Source organism: Budorcas taxicolor, chromosome 3 (assembly GCF_023091745.1).
Source record: "Budorcas taxicolor isolate Tak-1 chromosome 3, Takin1.1, whole genome shotgun sequence".
NCBI classification, from domain to species: domain Eukaryota; kingdom Metazoa; phylum Chordata; class Mammalia; order Artiodactyla; family Bovidae; genus Budorcas; species Budorcas taxicolor.
Window position 1 is genome coordinate 50,557,640 of NC_068912.1, and position 23,433 is coordinate 50,581,072.

General features: G+C 37.1%; 1 protein-coding gene across 1 annotated transcript in view; it reads right to left on the reverse strand.

Moving 5' to 3' along the window:
• The window catches only part of CCDC18 (coiled-coil domain containing 18), a 110,983-nt gene that overhangs the window by 80,723 nt on the left and 6,827 nt on the right, over nucleotides 1-23,433 (reverse strand). Inside the window, exons 4-8 of the mRNA XM_052638044.1 lie at nucleotides 21,758-21,864; nucleotides 19,782-19,910; nucleotides 3,774-3,870; nucleotides 2,146-2,267; nucleotides 136-427 (exon numbers count right to left, since the gene is read on the reverse strand). Of these exons, the coding sequence (XP_052494004.1) occupies nucleotides 136-427; nucleotides 2,146-2,267; nucleotides 3,774-3,870; nucleotides 19,782-19,910; nucleotides 21,758-21,864 (747 nt within the window). The remainder of the gene's footprint in view (nucleotides 1-135; nucleotides 428-2,145; nucleotides 2,268-3,773; nucleotides 3,871-19,781; nucleotides 19,911-21,757; nucleotides 21,865-23,433) is intronic.

Genomic DNA, 23,433 nt, shown 5'->3' on the forward strand with positions numbered 1-23,433 from the left:
AAAAAGGATGAGATAGAAAAGAACTGATGACTAAAAGCAGGTATATAAGGAAAACAATGGAAAGTAATAAAGCAACAACAAAATCATGATCTCTTATAAAGCACTTAGGTAAAATTTTCCTTGTCACATACTTACAGGCAACTGGGACATAATTTTTTCCAAACTTCTCAGTTCTACCCTCGAACTTTCTATTTCCTGCTGACACAAATCCAGTCTCTCATTCTGTGTTGCAATACGAACTTTTAATTCTCGGTTTTCATTCATCAGAGAAAATTTTTCTCTAAGTATTTCGTCTTTGTCCTCTAAGTCACTCTCTAGCTTCAGAATACTTTGTCTAGATTCAGTTAGTTGTGCCATGACTTCTGAATTTTTCACTGCCATGATCCTTAATTTTTCTTTCCCATTATTATTTTCTTCTTTTAACTGCCTATGAAGAAAAGTGTAAAAATGAAAATTAAACATTCACTTTCAATTATCATGTTAGTTCATCAATGTCACTTTTAAGATATTTTAAAGCTTAATCCTGAAACCTGCTCACATTTACTGAGTGCCTATCTTTCGCATGTTAGGCACTCACAACTTTATGTGGCTGGTACTATTGTTACTCCCTGATTAAAGATAAGGAAAATGAGGCAAAGAAAAATGAAACTTGCCCAGTGTTTCACAGTAATTGGACAGAATAACTCCACTATTTTGGAAGCATTTCTGCTCCCTTTTAAAAAGTGTACGACAGGAAAGTAACTCCAAAATCCTAACACGATATTTTGCAGCATCAAGTTTTAGAAAGTATAAGGAAAAATCATGAACTATTAGCCATAACTCTAAAAGGTAAAATCTAATTAACTATTAATAAGATTATTATCAGCATTATTTTTTAATATATATAAACATGTCAAATAGAACAATCTAATTTTAGAACTGTAACTGAATTTCATCAGTTCCCTTTTTCACATTTTTTACATCTTGAAATGAGGTTAAACTAGGTGACTCCACCTAATCTGAAGAATATATATTCTACTAACTAGCTGATGTGGTCACCTCACAAGAACGTTCAGTTCAGTTCAGTCACTCAGTTGTGCCCGACTCTCTGCGATCCCATGAATCACCATGCCAGGCCTCCTTGTCCACCACCAACTCCCTGAGTTCACTCAAACTCATGTCCATCGAGTCGGTGATGCCATCCAGCCATCTCATCCTCTGTCATCCCCTTCTCCTCCTGCCCCCAATCCCTCCCAGCATCAGAGTCTTTTCCAATGAGTCAACTCTTGGCATGAGGCAGACAAAGTATTGGAGTTTCAGCTTTAGCTTCAGTCCTTCCAATGAACACCCAGGACTGGTCTCCTTTAGGATGGACTGGTTGGATCTCCTTGCAGTCCAAGGGTCTCTGAAGAGTCTTCTCCAACGTCACAGTTCAAAAGCATCAATTCTTCGGCGCTCAGCTTTCTTCACAGTCCAATTCTCACATCCATACATGACCACTGGAAACATCATAGCCTTGACTAGATGGACCTTTGTTGGCAAAGTAATGTCTCTGCTTTTTAATATGCTATCTAGATTGGTCATAACTTTCCTTCCAAGGACATTGCTGCTGCTGCTGCTAAGTCACTTCAGCCATGTCCGACTCTGCGCGACCCCATAGACAGCAGCCCATCAGGCTCCCCCGTCCCTGGGATTCTCCAGGCAAGAACACTGGAGTGGGTTGCCATTTCCTTCTCCAATGCATGAAAGTGAAAAGTGAAAGGGAAGTTGCTCAGTCATGTCCAACTCTTCGCGACCCCATGGACTGCAGCCTACCAGGCTCCTCCTTCCTTGGGATTTTCCAGGCAAGAGTACTGGTGTGGGGTGCCATAGCCTTCTCTGCCAAGGACATCAGGTCTATGTTAATTTTTCTATATGTATGCAAGGCAAATATGTTGATCATACTACTCTATTTAAGTATGTTAACATCAACACATGTTTTATTCATTGATAACCTTAACCTTATAAGTAGAAAACAATCTTAGTTATGAATGCCTATCTTTCTATATAATTTAAAGCCATAATTACAGAATACAAAATATTCTATTTTTAAATGTTTCAGTTTTTACTCTGCTGCTACTTCTACTTCCACACAAAAAATCCTTTTTCTATAATAGGATACTGTACCTTAATTTCTCTTTTAGAATTTCAAGTTCATTTTTATACAGACCACACTTTTCATGTAGCCTTTTATTTTCTTTTTCACAATTAATTAGATTTTTCTCTAATATTTCTTCTTCAGCTTGAACCTAAAACAAAAATCTGTTTTAAGTCAACATACTAATGTGGTCATAAGTTTTAGGTATTTCAAATGCCGTGATTTCAGAAATAAACAGGAGAATGGAGCAAGTACTCCACAGGTTTAAGTCCCCAGCCTTGTAGTGAAAGGAAGAAAGTGAACTTCTAGCAATAAAGAACGGCGGCAGGGGTAGGGGAGGCGGAATATTAACACCTATCCAGAAATAGTTAACAACTTCAAGAGAGGGACAATAGCACTATTACCTATAAGCAGAATTGTGCTGGTCTTACCTGGACAAGGCAAGCAACTTGACAAGGCAAGCTACATTGTTACTAAAAGCTAATGTTACTAACTTTAGTAACATTAAGTTACCAAAGGCAAATGTTCCAGAGAAGCAATTTTTGACATCTTAGCCACAGAATACTCCCAATGGAATCACAGCCCCAAACTTAAAAGATATAAAAAAGTCAAGCAGCCAGATTTGAGCAGTGAGAGTAGAGGACTGGGCAGATCAGCCCCAGTTCCTTTGTTAGATTCTAGGGCTATGCTGAGCAGTTGTGAAATCAACAATCCTGAGGAGACATGTAAAAACTCATCTCTTCCATTTTCCTCTCTTTAGTCCTCCCTCTCCAGGAGGATATTCCCTGTACTAAGGATTCTACCCCCCCCTCCAGAATACCTTATTAAAAATTCCCTGGCAGTCCTGTGGGTAGGACTCCATGATATCACTGCCAAGAGGCCTGGGTTCAACCCCTGGTCGGGGAACTGAGATCCCACAAGCCATGTGGTGTGGTCAAAAAAAAAAAACAAAAACTTTCTACAGTATTTCTTTCCCACAGAGACCTTTTCCAAGGCTTTCAAAACAGTGATCTTATTAATTCACACTTAAAACTTCAGCGTCTAATGGAATCTTAATTCTTTTAATTGTTAATATTTCTTCCCTTCCTACCTTTCTTTGAAGAGAATTTATAAATATTAGTTAAGGATATAAAGAATTTATCTGAATGTCCAACATAGCCTCCCTCCAAACAGGTTTATTGTCTTGTGGTATTACTTGAATATATTCAATGAACATAATTAGACCCTATATTACTACATATAACCTGTTCAAGGAACCTTCCTCTGAGACCAAAGTGGAACCCCTCTCAGGGTGTTATATCTAGAGAGACCAATTAAAGGCTACATAATCTACTCTGCCTTCATGTTCACTGATGTGATGGGAACAAATTTCCTGCTTTTACTTCTATAGCTCCGAACTATTCACTCATCTCATCTTTCTCTATATTTTGTTTGTTCTCTTATCTCCACTCTTTTCCTTCTTTGGATAAGAAAGTTAATGCTCATTATAAGACTGTAAATATTATATTAACTAATCATTATACATTCTTTATTTCAATTATTATGAGTGAGATCATAAAAATTACTCCTTGCTTTAACTATAAAGATATTCTATGTCTATCTTTATTTTCAGAATATGGACAATGCAAAACACTGAATTTGTACAATTGCCTCTTACCTTTTCCAGTTTTCCAGCCACTTTTTCTTTATAATGTTGGAAAGCTTTACTTAGCTCTTCAGCATTATACAGTGCTTCATTCCTTTGTCGTTCAGCTCTAAAATTAAAAAACAGATAATTAATAAAAGTAAAGAATGCTCTGTGCTTGTGTACTTAAGTTCCAAAGTAACCTGTATTTAATTATAAGGAATAATTAGAGAGAAGCAGATTTCTCTGTGTTAAAAAAATGTGTATAAGACTTTAAATGAAAGATGAAGATTAGACTACAATAATTTCCTCAATATAAGATATCTACATGAAAAACAAAACAGAACATAAAATACTTATAAACTTTGAAACATTTTTATGTGTTGGCAATGTTTTTTGCTATCTGGAAAAGACAGATTAGAGAAGTAGCCTGAGGCTATATGATAGATCTCAAAATTCAGGTATTACAGAAACAGTCCACGGTCTAGTATATTAAAAATACTCAGTAAATCTTATGATCTTTGCAAAGGCCAAGTAATTTTTAAAAATGTATTTCAAATGACAGTAACTTCTACTGATATAAGATACAAAATTTTAACAACAAAATCCAACTACTACCAACCACGTTGTCTCACCTCTCAGTTGATTCTGATCTTTCCTCATATCTCTCACACTGAACTGAGAGTACCAGGCTGGAATTTGGTCAATTGCACACCCATATCTAAAATTTCTTCTATATTCAAACCTATTTTTAATCCCATTATTTTAAAGTTAGCAACTCTTCTCTTATCCAAAGTGAATTCCTTTATCTATACTCTAGATCTTAGTTCTTCCCTTTCAGGAACTTATATTTTTTTATTTTCAGAGTCTTCTCTATGGGCTTACAAATTCAAGTCAAAGTATCTCACAGGACTTTCCCGACAGTCTAATGGTTAAGATTCTGGGTTTCCAATGCCAGAGGGCACGAGTTTGATCTCTTGTTGGAGGAACTAAGATCTCACATGCCGCATGGCACGGCCAAAAATATATTTTAAAAGATAAAGATAAAATGTATTTTCTAAAAGAGAGAGAAAAAATAAAGTATCTCTTACTTCTTGAATATAAGAGGTTCTTAAATTTGGAGAGCAATTGCAGATTATCTGAGCTATCTACTTGGATCAAAGTTTCAGATTTTAAAAAAAGGGGGGATTTATCTGAAAATCTAAGAGAATATATTCCATTCCTTCATTAATATAGCTAGAATTCAGAGAGCAAAGGATACCTGCAGCATTTCTCAAACAAAAACCTTCACAGATCTGTGCTTTCCTCTGTCATCTTTCAAGTCAAACTTATCCACTTTACACTTAACTACTCTTCCTTACCACCAATTTCTTTAAAAAGGGCTTAACATTTTCAGCCACACAGAAAAGAATGGATAAATAAACCCATGTATTCTCAACCCAACTTTTATGAATCTTAAACTCTTCGCTATTTTTATTTCACGCAGCCTTTATCTTAAGCAAAGAAAGTATCACAGACATTACAGAGTTAACAATCCTGTGTATCCCCTCCAAACTCCATTCCCCTGACTTCTACCACAGAGGTAACACTAGTCCAACTTTTTATTATTATACATTCTGTATATTCATAGGTTAACCAAAAAACCCACAAACAATACATCACAGGTTATGTATTTTAAGAGGCACACTGTTTTCACATTTTTAACACCTCTTAAACTGGTAGGGTATTTTAATTCTGATGGCATATCATAGTTTCATGGTGGTATTTTTTAATGATTACTAACATAACCGACTCAACGGACATGAGTTTGAGTGATTTCCAGGAGTGATGAACAGGGAGGCCTGGCGTGCTGCAATTCATGGGGTTGCAAAGAGTCGGACATGACTGAGCGACTGAACTGAACTGAACTGAAAATAATGGTACACCTTAAAATCTGTGTAATCTTACATTCAATGAAGGACTGTACTTTCTTTTAAATTTATTTTTATCTGGAGGATAACTGCTTTACACTATTGTGTCGGTTTCTGCCAAACTTCAATCTGAATTAGCCACAGGTATACATATGTCCCCTCCCTCCAGAATCTCCCTCCCACCTACCACCCCATCCCTTCTAGGCTTTTTTCCATGTTTTTCTACTTCATATTAATGGCACCACAATGTATATATATGTCCTTCTACAGACTACTTTTATTAATTATCATTAAGATCTATCTATGTTCACCCCTGTGACTCTAGTTCATTTTTTAAAAAATCTAGTATATACTATTGTGTGGTATAAAAATAGTATAATTTGTTCATTCATTTCTTTATTTGCTAAGCACTAAGGTTGCTTCCAGTTTAATACCTCGTTGCAATGAACATCTCTGGTGCATAGCTCCTTGGCAACAGGTATGAGAGTTTATTGAAACCTAAGCGCACTGGAGGCCCACACGTGTGATAAGTCACTTCAGTTGTGTCCGACTCTTTGCACCCTATGGACTGTAGCCTGTCAGGCTCCTCTGTCTGCAAGTACTCAGCCTGTGCACCTACAGACTGTGCATCTAGAGCCTGTGCATAGAAACAAGAGAAGGCACTGCAATGAGAAGCCTGCACACTGCAACTAGAATAGCCCCCACCCTGTTCTCCGCAAACTAGAGACAGCCGCCTTACAGCAACGAAGATCCAGCCCAACCAAAAATATAAATAATTTTTAAAATCTTCTTAGTATTAAAAGAAAAAAAGGTAGGTGCCCAAAATCAGAAAATGAGAGGTTAAGTAACTTGCCCAAGATCTCACAGATTACTTGAAACATAACCTGTTTCCATAATCTTTCTAACTAGCCACTTTACACTATTTTATCTGGGATGGTTTCAATTCCCTGGGGCCTAGAGTCAGTTGCTTGGGTTCAAATTCTCCCTCTACCACTTTCTAATGGGGTGACTTTAACTTCTAATTCGGTTTCCTCATCTATAAAAGCGGAGTATTATCAATCTCATATGACATGAGGAATAAGTAAGTTACACACCAGAAGTACTTAGAAGCATTTACACACAATAAATGTTCAGTAAGTTACTGTAGTTACTATTAAATTTAAAACTTTTGCCAATCAAATAATAGCGTGAAATGACTATAGCTTTATAAACTTACTATAATTTTAATTTACATTTTTGATGACAGTAAGGTAAAGCAACTTTCATGTTTCATTGGCCTTTTGAACTTCCTGTCCTTTACCTCTTCAGATTCTTTGTTTTTTATTACTGTATATCCCTTACCCCATACCATCCCTCCTGAGAAACCTGTATGTGAGTCAAGAAGCCAACAGTTAGAACCTTACATGGAACTGACCAGTTCAAAATTGGGAGAGAAGTACTACAAGGCTGTATACTGTCGTCCTGCTTATTAAACTTATGCAGAGTATATCATAAGAAATGCAGGGCTAGATGAGTTACAAGCTGAAGTCAAGACTGCTGGGACTATCAATAACCGCAGATATTCAGATGACACCACCCTTACACAGAAAGCAAGGAGGAACTAAAGAGCCTCTTGATGAGGGTGAAAGAGAAGAGTGAAAAAGCTGGCTTAAGACTCAAAAAAAGATCTTCACGACCCAGATAATCACGATGGTGTTATCACTCATGTAGAGCCAGACATCCTGGAATGTGAAGTCAAGTGGGCCTTAGGAAGCATCACTATGAACAAAGCTAGTGGAGGTGGTGGAATTCCAGTTGAGCTATTTCAAATCCTTAAAGATGATGCTGTGAAAGTGCTGCACTCAATATGCCAGCACATTTGGAAAACTCAGCAGTGGCCACAGGACTGGAAAAGGTCAGTTTTCATTCCAATCCCAAAGAAAGGCAATGCCAAAGAATGCTCAAACTACCACACAATTGCACTCATCTCACATGCTAGTAAAGTAATACTCAAAATTCTTCAAGCAAGGCTTCAGCAATACGTGAACTGTGAAATTCCTGATGTTCAAGCTCGTTTTAGAAAAGGCAGAGGAACCGGAGATCAAATTGCCAACATCCAATGGATCATGGAAAAAGTAAGAGAGTTCCAGAAAAACATCTATTTCTGCTTTATTGACTATGCCAAAGCCTTTGACTGTGTGGATCACAATAAACTGTGGAAAATTCTGAAAGAGATGGGAATACCAGACCACCTAACCTGCCTCTTGAGAAGTCTGTATGCAGGTCAGAAAGCAACAGTTAGAACTGGACATGGAACAACAGACTGGTTCCAAATAGGAAAAGGAGTACGTCAAGGCTGTATATTGTCACCCTGCTTATTAAACTTCTATGCAGAGTACATCATGAGAAACGCTGGGCTGGAAGAAACACAAGCTGGAATCAAGATTCCTGGGAGAAATATCAATCACCTCAGATATGCAGATGACACCACCCTTATGGCAGAAAGTGAAGAGGAACTAAAAAGCCTCTTGATGAAAGTGAAAGAGGAGAGTGAGAAAGTTGGCTTAAAGCTCAACATTCAGAAAACGAAGATCATGGCATCCAGTCCCATCACTTCATGGGAAATAGATGGGGAAACGGTGGAAACAGTGTCAGACTTTATTTTTTTTTGGCTCCAAAATCACTGCAGATGGTGACTGCAGCCATGAAATTAAAAGGCGGTTACTCCTTGGAAGGAAAGTTATGACCAACCTAGATGGCATATTCAAAAGCAGAGACATTACTTTGCCGACTAAGGTCCGTCTAGTCAAGGCTACGGTTTTTCCTGTGGTCATGTATGGATGTGAGAGTTGGACTGTGAAGAAGGCTGAGTGCCGAAGAATTGATGCTTTTGAACCGTGGTGTTGGAGAAGACTCTTGAGAGTCCCTTGGACTGCAAGGAGATCCAACCAGTAGTCCATTCTGAAGGAGATCAGCCCTGGGATTTCTTTGGAAGGATGCTAAAGCTGAAACTCCAGTACTTTGGCCACCTCATGCGAAGAGTTGACTCATTGGAAAAGACTTTGATGCTGGGAGGGATTGGGGGCAGGAGGAGAAGGGGACAACAGAGGATGAGATGGCTAGATGGCATCACTGACTCGATGGACGTGAGTCTGACTGAACTCCGGGAGTTGGAGATGGACAGGGAGGCCTGGCATGCTGCGATTTATGGGGTTGCAAAGAGTCGGACATGACTGAGCGAATGAATTGAACTGAAGACTCAACATTTTTAAAAAACTAAGATCATGGCACCTGGCCCAATCACTTCATGGAAAACAGAAGGGGAAATAGTGGAAGCAGTGACAGATTTCTTCTTCTTGGGCTCCAAAATCACTGATGATGGTGATTGCCGCCATGAAATTATAAGCTGCTTGCTTCTTAAAAGGAAAACTATGACAAACCTAGGCACCATATTTAAAAAGCAAAGACATCATTTTGCTGACAAAGGTCCGTATAGTCAAAGGTGTGATCTTTCCGATAGTCATGCAGGGATGTGACAGTTGGACAATAAAATAGGCTGAGCGCTGAAGAATTTATGCTTTTGAACTGTGGTGCTAGAGAAGACTCTGAAGAATCCCTTGGACTGCAAGGAGATCAAACCAGTCAATCCTAAAGAAAATCGACCCTGAACATTCATTGGAAAGACTGAAGCTGAAGCTCCAATACTTTGGTCACCTGATGCGAAGAACCCACCTCACTGGAAAAGACCCTGATGCTGGGAAAGATAGAAGGCAAAAGAAGAGGGTGGCAGAGGATGAGACGGTTGGATAGAATCATTGATTCAAAGCACATGAACTTGGGCAAACTCCAGTAGAGAGGGAGGCCTGGCATGCTGCGATAGGGCTGCAGACTCAGACATGACTTAGTGACGGAACAACAACAATCTCTTCCTGTAATGTTTATGTTTTCTGGCTCTCATTTTAAAATATCCTTCCCTACCATGATACAACATAGAAATGATTCCCCTATATTTTTTCTAATAGTTCTCCTTTTCACAATTGGGCCTTTAATACATCTGGAATTTTTTTAATGCAGGTATTGTATGAAGAGTCTATCTTAGCTTTTTAATCAATAATCAATTCATTCAGCATCATTTTCTGAAATTTTTGTGTTTAAAATTTTAAATCAGTAACCCCTTAATGTGGATTTTTATCAATTTGCTACCACTGCTTTATGTCTCTCACTTGAAAGATATTTTTGCACTGAACTATATATTCTGGAATAATTAATAAACTTCAGTCCTAAATACTTCAGCACATATCTTCTAAGAATATGAACACTGTTTCATATAACCATAAGTAACTATCAAATTTAAGAAATCTAAAATTGATACAATGTTGTTACTCAGTCACTAAGTCTGTCCCACTCTTTGCAACCCCACAAAATGAAGCATGCCTAGCTTCCCTATCCTTCCCTATCTCCCGGAGTTTGCTCAAACTTGTATGCAATGAGTCAGTGATGCCACCCATCATCTCATATTATGTTGCTCCCTTCTCCTCCTGCTTTCCCAGAATCAGGGTCTTTTCTAATGAGTTATCTCTTCACATCAAGTAGCCAGAGTATTGGAGCTTAACCATCAGTCCTTCCAATGAATATTCAGGGTTGATTTCCTTTAGATCTGACTGATTTGATCTCCCTACTGTCCAAGAGACTCTCAAGAGTCTTCTCCAGCACCACAATTTGAAAGCACCAATTCTTCAGTGCTCAGCCTTCTTTATGGTGCAACTATATATAAACGTTGTTAATTATTCCAATAATTTCTTTACGGAATTTTCTTTCCTCTGATCCAAGATCACTTATTGCTTTAAGTTATTATGTCTCTTTAGTCTTATCTGGAACATCTTCAGTTTTACTTAGTCCTTCATGACTGTGACATTTTTCAAGAATAAACAGTTGTTTTACAGAAGACTAAGCTGAGCTAGTCTGATGTTTCCTCATAACTAATTTCAGGCTATTCGTTCTTGAGAGGCACACCACATAACTGGTGCTATACCCTTCTCACTGTATCACAAATGAAATACATGATGTCAGTTTGTCCAGTACCTAAATTATTGATTCATCCATCCTGTGCTCTGATTTGTAATGCCACTTATTACATGACAAGATTCCACCATATGTGTTTTTGCTTAAGGGTCTTTGTCCTGTACAACTAACCTTTTCTTTATACCTATACCAATACCGAGTTTCCCAGGTGGCACTAGTGGTACAGAATTTGACTGCCAGTGCAGGAAACATAATGAGATAGGGATTCAATTCCTGGATTGGGAAGATCCTTTGGAGGAGGGTATGGCAACCCACTCTAGTATTCTTGCCTGGAGAATCCCATGGACAGTAGCCATGGAGCCTGGAGGGCTATAGTCCATAGGTTCACAAAGAGTAGGACACGAATGAAGTGACTTAGCAAGCACACACATACAAATATCATATTGACTTAATTAGTATAACTTTAGAAGTTTGCTTATCTATAGATATGTTCTCTGCCTTGGCCTACAGCTTCAAAAGTGCCTTATTTGTCCTTGAAATTTGGTTCTTCCACATGATTTTTAGGGTCAGTTCATTAACTTTTATCAAAACTTGTTAGGATACTGGTTGGTACTGTACTGAATATATAAATTATTGGGGGAAAACTGACACCTTTATGTTGGGTTCCCTTACAGAAAAATGGTATATACCTCATTAGTTAGATCTTAAGACTTTCAAGGAAGTTTTATTATTTTCTCCATTGTATTATCATCTTAGTCTGATGTTTTGACATCTGTTGTCTTACTGACCCTATGAAGACTGGCCCTCCCAGCACTAGCCAATTCTCAGTGATGAGTAAACTATGCACATGGAGGTGCATCTTTCATATACAAACTAAGCAACCCAGAGCCTGCTCTCCATTCCTCTATCTGGCTCTCACACTCCAGGCCAATAGTCTCCTGTCCTAAACACCCCAGGACCAGGTATCAGACAACTCAAGACAGTCTTATATGCGAGCCTACTGAGATTATTCATACTAGCCAATCTGAAGGTTGAATACCTAACCTCAACCATTTCTTCCCACAGAACTCACAGTAAAATCTCTTGTTCATGTTTTTCTCCCTACTCCCTCTACCTGCTAAACAACCTCCATACTTAAACTTCCCTGTATGATCCCCTCTACATGACATGTCATGTCTCCTATTTCTAGTAATTTGTGAGTATAAAAACTTCCTTCATGACAGCCATTTCCATGTCTGTGTATCTTGCCATACCTGATTAAAACAAATCTTGAGCACATTTTTAAACCTCCACTAAGACTGTAGCTATTCTTCTGTAGATTTTTTTACATTTAACATATAGTTTCTGTTTTATTTTAATTTTTCATTAAAATAAAAGTGCTCATCTTAAGCGAATGAATTTGTATATACATATTGTTTTTTCAGTCACTAAGTCATCTCCAACTCTTTGGGACCCATGGACTATAGCATGCCAGGCTCCTCTGTCTTCCACTATCTCCCAGAGTTTGCTCAAATTCATGTCCAATGAGTCAGTGATGCTATCTAACCATCTCATCTTCTGCCGCCCTCTTCTTTTGCCTTCAATCTTTCCCAGCATCAGGATCTTCTCCAATGAGCTGGTGCTTCGGATTAGGTGGCCAAAGTATTGCAGCTTCAGTTACAGTCCTTTCAGTGAATATTCAGGTTGATTCTCTTTAGGATTGATTCACAATTCAAAAGCATCAATTCCTCATATATACATATGTACCCACTTAACTACTATCCAGATCAAATACAGAACATTTCCAGCACCCAAAAAGTTCCCACGTGCACCTTTTCAGTCAATACTCTATTCAAAATGGTAAGCACTATTTGGACTTTTAACATCATCATCATTTTGCCTATTTTTTATTTCTTAAGTAAATACACAGTATTCTTTTGCATCTGGCTTCGTTTGCTTAACATTATATCTGTGTTATTTATCTCTGCTGTTAAATAGCTACAGTTGATCTTTTTCACTAATGCATATATTTCATAATGTGAATATATTTATGCATTCTACTATTGATGAAGACTTAGTAATTATGAATACAGCTACTTTGAGCACCCTTGCACATATTTTTTGATAGACATGGGCCTTCACTTCTGTTGGAATGGATTCTGGATCATACAGTGACTTACATTTAAATTTAGTAGACATTGGTAAACAGTTTTCCAAAGTGGTTCTACCAATTTATACTCCTGCTAGAAATATATTAAACTTTCAGTTGCTCTACAACATTAAAAACTTGATACTGTGAGTCTTTTTCATTTTAGCTACTGTGAGCCATAATGGAAATGTTTCCTCTCATCATCATCATTTTTTAAACTAATTTTTTATTGAAGGATAATTGCTTTACAAAATTTTGCTGTTTTCTGTCAAACCTCAACATGAATCAGCCTATATGATATAGGTATACATATATTCAAGCTGGTTTTAGAAAAGGCAGAGGAACCAGAGATCAAATTGCCAACATCCACTGGATCATCAAAAAAGCAAGAGAGATCCAGAAAAACATCTATTTCTGCTTTATTGACTATGCCAAAGCCTTTGACTGTGTGGATCACAATCAACTGTGGGAAATTCTGAGATGGGAATACCAGACCACCTGATGTGCCTCTTGAGAAACCTGTATGCAGGTCAGGAAGCAACAGTTAGAACTGGACATGGAACAACAGACTGGTTCCAAATAGGAAAAGGAGTACGTCAAGGCTGTATATTGTCACCCTGCTTATTTAACTTATATGCAGAGTACATCATGAGAAACGCTGGGCTGGAAGAAACACAAGCTGGAATCAAGACTGCCGGGAGAAATATCAATAACCCCAGATATGCAGATGACATCACCCTTATGGCAGAAAGTGAAGAGGAACTAAAAAGCCTCTTGATGAAAGTGTAAGTGGAGAGTGAGAAAGTTGGCTTAAAGCTCAACATTCAGAAAATGAAGATCATGGCATCCAGTCCCATCACTTCATGGGAAATAGATGGGGGAACAGTGGAAACAGTGTCAGACTTTATTTTTTTGGGCTCCAAAATCACTGCAGATGGTGAGTACAGCCATGAAATTAAAAGACGCTTACTCCTTGGAAGAAAAGTTATGACCAACCTAGATAGCATATTCAAAAGTGGAGACATTACTTTGCCAACTAGTCAAGGCTATGGTTTTTCCTGTGGTCATGTACGGATGTGAGAGTTGGACTGTGAAGAAGGCTGAGTGCCGAAGAATTGATGCTTTTGAACCGTGGTGTTGGAGAAGACTCTTGAGAGTCCCTTGGACTGCAAGGAGATCCAACCAGTAGTCCATTCTGAAGGAGATCAGCCCTGGGATTTCTTTGGAAGGAATGATGCTAAAGCTGAAACTCCAGTACTTTGGCCACCTCATGTGAAGAGTTGACTCACCGGAAAAGACTTTGATGCTGGGAGGGATTGGGGGCAGGAGGAGAAGGGGACAACAGAGGATGAAATGGCTGGATGGCATCACGGACTCGATGGACGTGAGTCTGACTGAACTCCAGCAGATGGTGATGAACAGGGAGGCCTGGCGTGCTGCGATTCATGGGGTCGCAAAGAGTCGGACACGACTGAGCTACTGAACTGAACTGATACATATATCCCCTCCCTTTTGAAACTCCCTCCTGTCTCCCTTCCCACCCCACCCCTCTAGGTTGATACAGAGCCCCTGTTTTAGTTTCCTGAGCCATATAGCAAATCCCATTGGCTATCTATTTTACATATGGTAATAGAAGTTTTCATGTTACTCTTTCTATTTATCTCACCCTCTCCTCCCCTCTCCCCATGTCAGTAAGTCTATTCTCTATGTCTGCTTCTCCATTGTTGTCCTGTAAATAAATTCTTCAGTACCATTTTTCTAGATGAAAGAACTGTACACAGAAAACTATAAGACACTAATGAAAGAAATCAAAGATGACATAAACAGATGGACAGATATTCCATGTTCCTGGGTAGGAAGAATTGATATTGTGAAAATGAGTATATGACCAAACACAATCTACAGATTCAATGCGATTCCTATCAAAATACCAATGGCATTTTTCACAGAACTAGAACAAAAAATTTCACAATTCATATGGAAACACAAAAGATCCCAAATAGCCAAAGCAGTCTTGAGAAAGAAGAATGGAGCTGGAGGAATCAAGCTTCCTGGCTTCAGGCTATACTACAAAGCTACAGTCATCAAGACAGTATGGTACTGGCACAAAAACAGAAATATAGACCAATGAAACAAGATAGAAAGCCCAGAAATAAACCCATGCACCTATGGGTACCTTATTTTGGATAAAGGAGGCAAGAATATACAATGGGGCAAAGACAGCCTCTTCAACAAATGGTGCTGGGAAAACTGGACAGCTACATGTAAAAGAATGAAATTAAAACACTTCCTAACACCACACACAAAGATAAACTCAAAGTGGATTAAAGACCTACATGTAAGACCAGAAACTATAAAACTCTTAGAGGAAAACATAGGCAGAACACTCGATGACATAAACCAAAGCAAGATCTTCTATGACCCACCTCCTAGAGTAATGGAAATAAAAACAAAGTAAACAAGTGGGACCTGATTAAACTTAAAAAAGCTGCACAGCAAAGGAAACTATAAGCAAGGTGAAAAGAAAACCCTCAGAATGGGAGAAAATAATAGCAAACGAGACAGCTGACAAAGGATTAATTTCCAAAATATATAAGCAGCTCATACAACTCAATAACAGAAAAACAAACAACCCAATCAAAAAGTGGGAAAAAGACCTAAACAGACATTTCTCCAAAGAAGACATATAGATGGCTACCAAACACATGAAAAGATGCTCAACATTGCTCATTATTAGAGAAATGCAAATCAAAACTACAATGAGTTATCACCTCATACCGGTGAGAATGGCCCTCATCAAAAAGTCTACAAACAATAAATGCTGGAGAGGGTGTGGAGAAAAGGGAATGCTCTTGCACTGTTGGTGGGAATGTAAATTGATACAGTCACTATGGAATACAGTATGGCGAGTCCTTAAAAAACTAGGAATAAAACTACGATATAACCCAGCAATTCCACTCGTAGGCATATACCCTGAGGAAACCAAAATTGAAAGAGACACATGTATACCATTGTTCACTGCAGCACTATTTACAATAGCTAGAACATGGAAGCAAGCTAGATGTCCATCGATAGATGAATGGATAAAGCAGTTGAATATTACTCAGCCATAAAAAGGAATGCATTTGAGTCAGTTCTAATAAGGTGGATGAATTTAGAACCTATTATACAGAGTGAAGTGAGTCAGGGAGGGAAAGATAAATACCGTATTCTAACACATATATATGGAATCATCATCATCATTTTGATCATTTTATTTCTTGTGGGGAAATATCTAACAATTGATTCAATATCTTTAATGGTTAAAAAACTAAGGTTTTCAATTTATTCTTAAGTTAGTTTTGTTAAACTTTATCTTGTTGGAAAAGCATTTAGCTTAAGTTTTCAAATGTATTATCGTAAAATGGTTCACAGTACTTGGTCTTATTTCTTAAATCATAGCTAAATCTGTAATTTAGGGGACACTTTTCAATTCCAATATTGGTTTTTGTGGATTAATTTTCTCCTGGGTTAATCTTATGTAATGCCCATTATCTTGGCCAGTGTGGGGGAAAAAAAAACCAGATCTGGGTTTTTGGGATTCTCTACTGTTTCATTGTTTTCTGTATATCCGTTTCACCCTTTATTATTTAAATACTTCTATTTTTCTTCTGATGCTCTTTTATGTCCTTTTCCTGACTATATAAATTTAATGTTTTAGTTTACTCATATACTAATCTTAATACATGAACAGGAGACTAAAAATTTTCTTCTAAGAATATCTTTGGCTACAGCCCACAAGCTGCAATATGAAACACTTTTTGTATCAGTTCTAAGTCTTCCAATTTTCATCATAATTTTTTCAGTGATCCATGAGTAGCGAGAAGGCTGATTTTACATTTTCAAACTACATGGTTTTCAGGGAGGGAGGACTATGGTGGGGTGTAGGGCTGTCATATATAATTTAATGACATGAGGATGATATGTATGACATAAATATTTTTATCTTTGTTAAAATTCATGTTTTCTGGCAGAATAAGGTAACAAAGTATAAATATTCTAGGAGTGTCTAAAAGAATGCACATTCTCAAATGGTTGGCTACAAGATTCCATATATACATCCATTAGGTTAATAGTCACTCAACTCTTCAGCTTCTTACTTTTTTGTTGCTTAATCTAACAATTCTAGTAAATCAGCAAAAGTATTCCCTGTATGATTACAGATTTGTTCATTTCTACTTGAAATTTTATTTTCTTTATGTACTTTGGGACTATATTGTTAGATATAAGTTTAGAATCTTTATAGCTTCCTGCTGAAGTGTTACCTAAACATTACATATGCATATGTATACACACATGTGCATGCGTGCTTAGTCACTTCGGTCATGTCCAACTAGGCTCCTCCGTCCATGGGATTCTCCAGGCAAGAGTACTGGAGTGGGCTGCCATTTCTCTCTCCATATATATACATATGCTGCTGCTGCTGTGGCTAAGTCACGTCAGTCATGTCCGACTCTGTGCGACCCCACAGACAGCAGCCCACCAGGCTCCCCCGTCCCTGGGATTCTCCAGGCAAGAACACTGGAGTGGGTTGCCATTTCCTTCTCCAATGCATGAAAGTGAAAAGTGAAAGGGAAGTCGCTCAGTTGTGTCCGACTCTTAGAGACCCCATGGACTGCAGCCTATCAGGCTCCTCCGTCCATGGGATTTTCCAGGCAAGACTACTGGAGTGAGTCGCCAGTGCCTTCTCTGATATATACATATACATATATATATATATATATATATATAAATACAGGAGTTCTTTTTAACTCTAGTAATGCTTTTTGTACTTAAATCTACTCTGTGATATTAATATAACTATACCAATTTGTTTTTTGCCTAAAATATTTACTTTCATCCCTTTGCATTCATCTTTTCTGTGTCCTTATGTGTTTAAAAAAATATAAAATGTTGCATTTAATTTCTGCTATACTGCAAAGTGACACAGTTATACATATATATTCTTTTTTCATGTTCTTTTCCATTATGGTTTAATCACAGGATATTCAATATAGTTTCCTGTCCTATACAGCAGGACCTTGTTATTTATTCTGTGTCTTTATATTTTAAGTATCTCTCTTATAAACTGTATAAAGCTAACAATATCTGCCTTACATGGCTTTTTAATCCATCTGATTAATCTCTACCCTCAAAAAAGTCTTTGTAAAGGTTTTCATATTTCAATTTTAGAATGTCAATATTCATTCTAGTTCTTCAAAAAGTTCCAAGAATCTTCATATCACATTTCTACCTAAAAATCTGAATTGATGATTTATGCTTCCGAGGTTAAAATACAAATCCTTTGGCATAAAACACAAAGCCATTTACAGTCTGGACCAAGCCTGTCTTTTTCCTTACATCCTACTATATCATCCATTTATAAGTACACAAAATTCCTAGTGTTCTTTAGAAAAGATGTTCTTTTGTATTTCTCTGCCTTTGCACATGTTGTCCAGAAGGCATGCACCCCTACTTATCCACCTTATGACAGCAAAGTCAATACCCTACCCCTGGACTTCCCTGGTAGACCAGTGGATAAGAATCCGCCTTGTAACGTGGGGGACACAGGTTTGATTGATCCCTGGTCCAGGAAGATTTCACATGCCGGGGAGTACCTGGGCCTGTGAGCCACAATTACTGAAGCCCATGCACACAAAGCCTGTTCTCCACAATAAGAGAAGGCACCGCAATGAGAAGTTTACGCATGACAACTAGAGAGTAGCCAGCCCCTCTCTCTCCAAAAGGAGAAAGCCCATGTGAGCAACGAAGAATCAGTACAATCAAAAACAAAAAAAATCCCCTTCCATAAAACATCATCTCTATCTAAGTTCTACAGAGAACTAGTTGCTCTTTCTGTACTTTTCCTTAGCTATAAGGCTAGTCTTCATGTATTATATTGTTATTTTAAATATCTACGTACAAAAGGTTCATCTGAGTAAGTAAAGTCTGATTTTCAGAATATTCGACCACACAGTTTATATTTACAATAGCTACACTGGTTAGTGTTTATTATTTATGAAGCATCTTACATTTATTTTTTCATTTATCCCTCACAGCAAGACAATCAATATCATCTTGACTTAATATGAACAAAATGAGGTTCAAGAAGGTTAAATAGTTTCTTCAATGTAACAAAGTCACTGAGACGTTAAAACCTGGCTGGTTTGACTCCAAAACTATACATTTCCACTAAGTAATAATGCCTACCAAATATATACTATAACTTGAACTATACTAACCAAACACTGCTGAGAAAATATTCTTCCAAACTCACTTTAATGAAAAATGACATAGACAGGTTTTGAGCAGTTTTTAGAAGTTTAAATGCACATGCAAACAAATATTTATCTATTTATGACAACTTTTCAAAAATACTTTCTTCATAACATTACTTATGTCATAGGATGAAATTTTAAAACATATTTTTGTTGCCAAAGAGGATAAAAATGCAGATTATGATTTTACCCTGTGTAAAAACTGTTACCTTGACATTATTATATGGTGAAATCTCATTAAACTAAAAAGCTTTTATCTTTATTAGTTTAAAAGTTAATGAACATTCAAAGTTAATAATTATCTGGTCAGTTATCTAGGAAACTTTATCTTAAGATATGGCTTTAAAGAAAAGACATGGCTTATACAAAATAGATATTTTCGCATTACTTATCTATTCCTAAAGGAAGACTAAACCACACTTTCTTATATATTTTATTTAAGAAATATGTAAATGTAATTTCATTGATAATCATTATCAGGCTTTAAGGAATTAATCCCAATTCAAAATGCCAATAACATATAAAGCCTACTCGTGAAAATTTTAATCAAAAAATTTTAAAAATTACAGGACGAAAGACATTAAATTTTCCACTGACAAATTTCTGAAATTTCTTTAACTTAAAAAACTATGCAGAATTTTAAATAGGTACTATATATTCTTCGTTTTTCCCTAGAAATACAATTATTTCCTTTAAAAACACATACCTCTTTCCTTGTTTACTTTGTTCAAGTAAGTCCACCTTCAACCTTATACATTCCTCTTGGGACTTCTGCAAACACTGTTCTTTTTCAATTACCATTTTCTGACTCTGCTCTAATTTATCTTCTGCCTCTCTATAAAATAAAGATACTTTTAAAGGCTGTTGAAGAGATTATTTCAGGTATGCAAGAACAGTTCAACATCAGGAATTCTATTATTTTAAATCACTGAGTTAAGAGAAACAAATATTTAACATGAGGCAGAGAAAAGGCTTACACATCACTAGTATACTATGAGGTTTAACAAGGAATAAAAGGATGCTGCCATCAAATGATAAATGTGTCTGAAACAAAAGCTGATATCCTATTTAATGATACCTAGAAGCATTAGGTACATTTCAGAAACTAGATAAGGATGACTATTATCACCACCATATCCAGTGATTTTTCTGACAGCTGCAAAAAGCAAAAATGAAAAAGTAACAAGAATAAATTTCAGAAAAGAAAGACAAAATTCTTTTTTTGCTGATAATATCATTAGTTACCTGGAAAATCCCTGGAGAATCAAAATGAAAATCAGAATTTATTAAAGGTATGAGAAATAGTCTAATTACAAAATAATTCTAGTATTATACAAAAAGCAGTAGCCTTCCTATATTCTATCAATGAACAGAATAAGAACAAATTGGGAACTGCCAGGCAGTTCACTGGTTAGGACTCTGCACTCTCATTCCCAAGGGCCTGAGTTCAATTCCAGGTCAGGGAACTAAGATCTCACATGCCACATGGCTAAAAAAAAAAAAAGAACAAGAACAAATTCACAACAACCAAAAATATAAAATACCTAGGAATAAACATAATATATGTATTACTAAGAAAATTACAAAATTCTGAGGGTCATGAGAGATGATTTTAGTGTGCATCAGAATCATCTGTAGGACTTGTTAAAACATAGACTGCTGGGTCCCAACTCCCAGCGTCTGTGATTCAGAAAGTCTGAGACCAGAATTGAGATTTGCATTTCTTACATGTTTCCAGATGATGCTCATACTGCTGGTCCCAGAATTAATCTTTGAGAATCACTAAAATGGAACAATATGCTATTTAATATGCATGTATTTCTCATGTATTCAAAACAGAAAAGGAAGACAAATTACAAAGTGCCTGATTCCTTGTACGTCTTTGAATTCCCATCAAAGTAGCGAGCATAACTACATAGGACAATAAGTAAACTAGTTCATATTAATGAAAACATATAAATAAATATCTCAGCTTAGATTTAGTCTTTTTTAGCTGCCATACAACTGCATGCATCCTGCAGCCAAGAATTATGATAAACTGAACACAGATTCATCAAGTTCTGAGACAGTCTATCTGTGTGTGCATGCTAAGTCACTTCAGTCATGTCTGACTCTTTGCAAATCCATGGGGTGTAGCCTGCCAGGGTCCTCCGTCCATGGGATTTTCCAGGCATGAATACTGAAGTGGGTTGCCAATTCCTTCTCCAGGGATCTTCCTGATCCAGGGATTGAACCCAGGTCTCCTGCATTGCAGGCAGACTCTTTACCATCTAAGCCACCAGGGAAGCCTGGGTGGGGATCAAAATTTAACAAGACGTATAAAAAATAAGTATTTGAAAGCCGTAAGTGGGCTTCTCAGGTGGCTCAGTGGTCAAGAATCCACCCACAATGCAAGAGACACAGGTTTGATCCCTGTCTGGGGAAGATCCCTTGGGGAAGGAAACCGCAACACACTCCAGTACCCTTGCCTGGAAAATCCCATGGACAGAGAAGCCTGGTGGGTTATTAGTTCATGGCGTCACGAACAGACAGAACTTAGCAACTAAACAACATGAGATTTCATATGATAAAAACAGACATTGTTAGCAATTTCCCAGGTGAAAATATGGATGAGATTCACACACTCACATGATGTTACATTCTAATCAATGAAATGTTTTAAAAAAACGCTGTAAATCTTACCTCAAAACTTTATCTTGGGCTGAAACTTCTGCTTCCAAATTTATAATCTGTTCTTCTAAGATTGGTACATTGGCTGCCTGTTTTTGAGCAGATTCAAGCATAGAAACCTAAAACAAAAAACAACTTTCAGAGCACTTTCTTTACAAAATAAATTAATCTATTTGCTCCTTAGTTTCTCTTATCATCTGACGGAAATTCAACAGAACTCCCCAGTCATTCTTCAATTATGAAGCTCATCTTGTCTATCAACTTACATGGGCATGTCATCATCACAAGCCAGTCTCATGTAAGCTCCTCCCATTATCCTCAACTTAGTATTACAAGATAACTGGTTAACTATTTAGGGAAAATAAAAGAGAATCTCTACCAACACTAACTAAAAAGATTTCACATAAATTAGAAATTTAAATTTCAAAGATCAAATCATTTAAAATTACATAAAAATACTTATTGACTCTTTTTTAAAGCCTAAATTTAGAAAACATGACTACTAGAGAAAACCTAGAAAATACGACTTGGACTATGAAGAGTGTAAGATGATGGATATCAACAACCTAATGGTGTCTGGAAAAGAACACTAAATATTCCCAGAAAAAGGAAGCATGAGGTATATAGTGCAGGACAGGGGTGAGGTCTAGAAGAGAAAACTTGGAACACAGTTCAAGATCTCTTTGATAAGTCCCTCCTTTTCCCACGCTCAGAACACCAGGAGTCAAAAGAGTCACCAAGAGCCTTCCACTTAAGAAGAGAAAGAGACAGTTTACTAATCTGGAGAAACTGAACAGGAAACATTTGGGACTCTTGAAATATTTTGTGGAATGATGAGCAGAGATGACGTAGAGTTAAAAAACAAAGAGATTAATACAGAATAGTCAGCTTCTAGCCTCCTATCCCACCTCATCTGGGGCTATCTCACAAGTAAGAAATCAAAGGATTCTTTGCTGCAGAAACTCAAGAACTTCAAAGTAAAAGACCTCACATATGGATACTGAATGGGAGAAGGAAGATTGCTCCCTACAAAAGAGCCACCTCTTCAACCATTACCAACAAATGAAGCTCAATGGACAACAAATCTCACATTTGCAGAGAGAGTTTCCAAACAGCATTTAAGTGCCTTCTCTTAAATAAAAATAACCAGAACACCAACATCTGAGAGGTCAAAACAAAAGTTAAAAGCAACTGGCAGAAGCAAGGCAAATACATACACACACACACACACACACACACACACACACACACACAAATCATTGAGAGAGCAATGAGAGGATATTGCAAACACAAAACAGAGAACATGAAAAGGCCTAGAAATTGAAAAATTATGACAGCCAAAACAGAAGATTCAATAGGATGACAACACTGAGGAAATCTCTGAAAAAGTACCACAGGAAGACAAAGAGATGGAAAATACCAGGGAAAAACTTGAAAGATTTAAAGGACCAATCAGGTTGGGAAAGACAGAAGAAAGAAAACAAAGGGAAGAAAATAATCAAGATTACATAAGAAAAATTTCAGGGACCAAAGGACACAAGATTTCAACCAGATGATCTTTATGTAACCAGTACAATAAATAACAAAGGTCTACTCAAAGATAAATCACTATGAAATTTTAAAACACTATGGAAAGAAGGAAAATACTGAAAGCTATCATAAATGGAAAAACAAAGGAAAGATATATT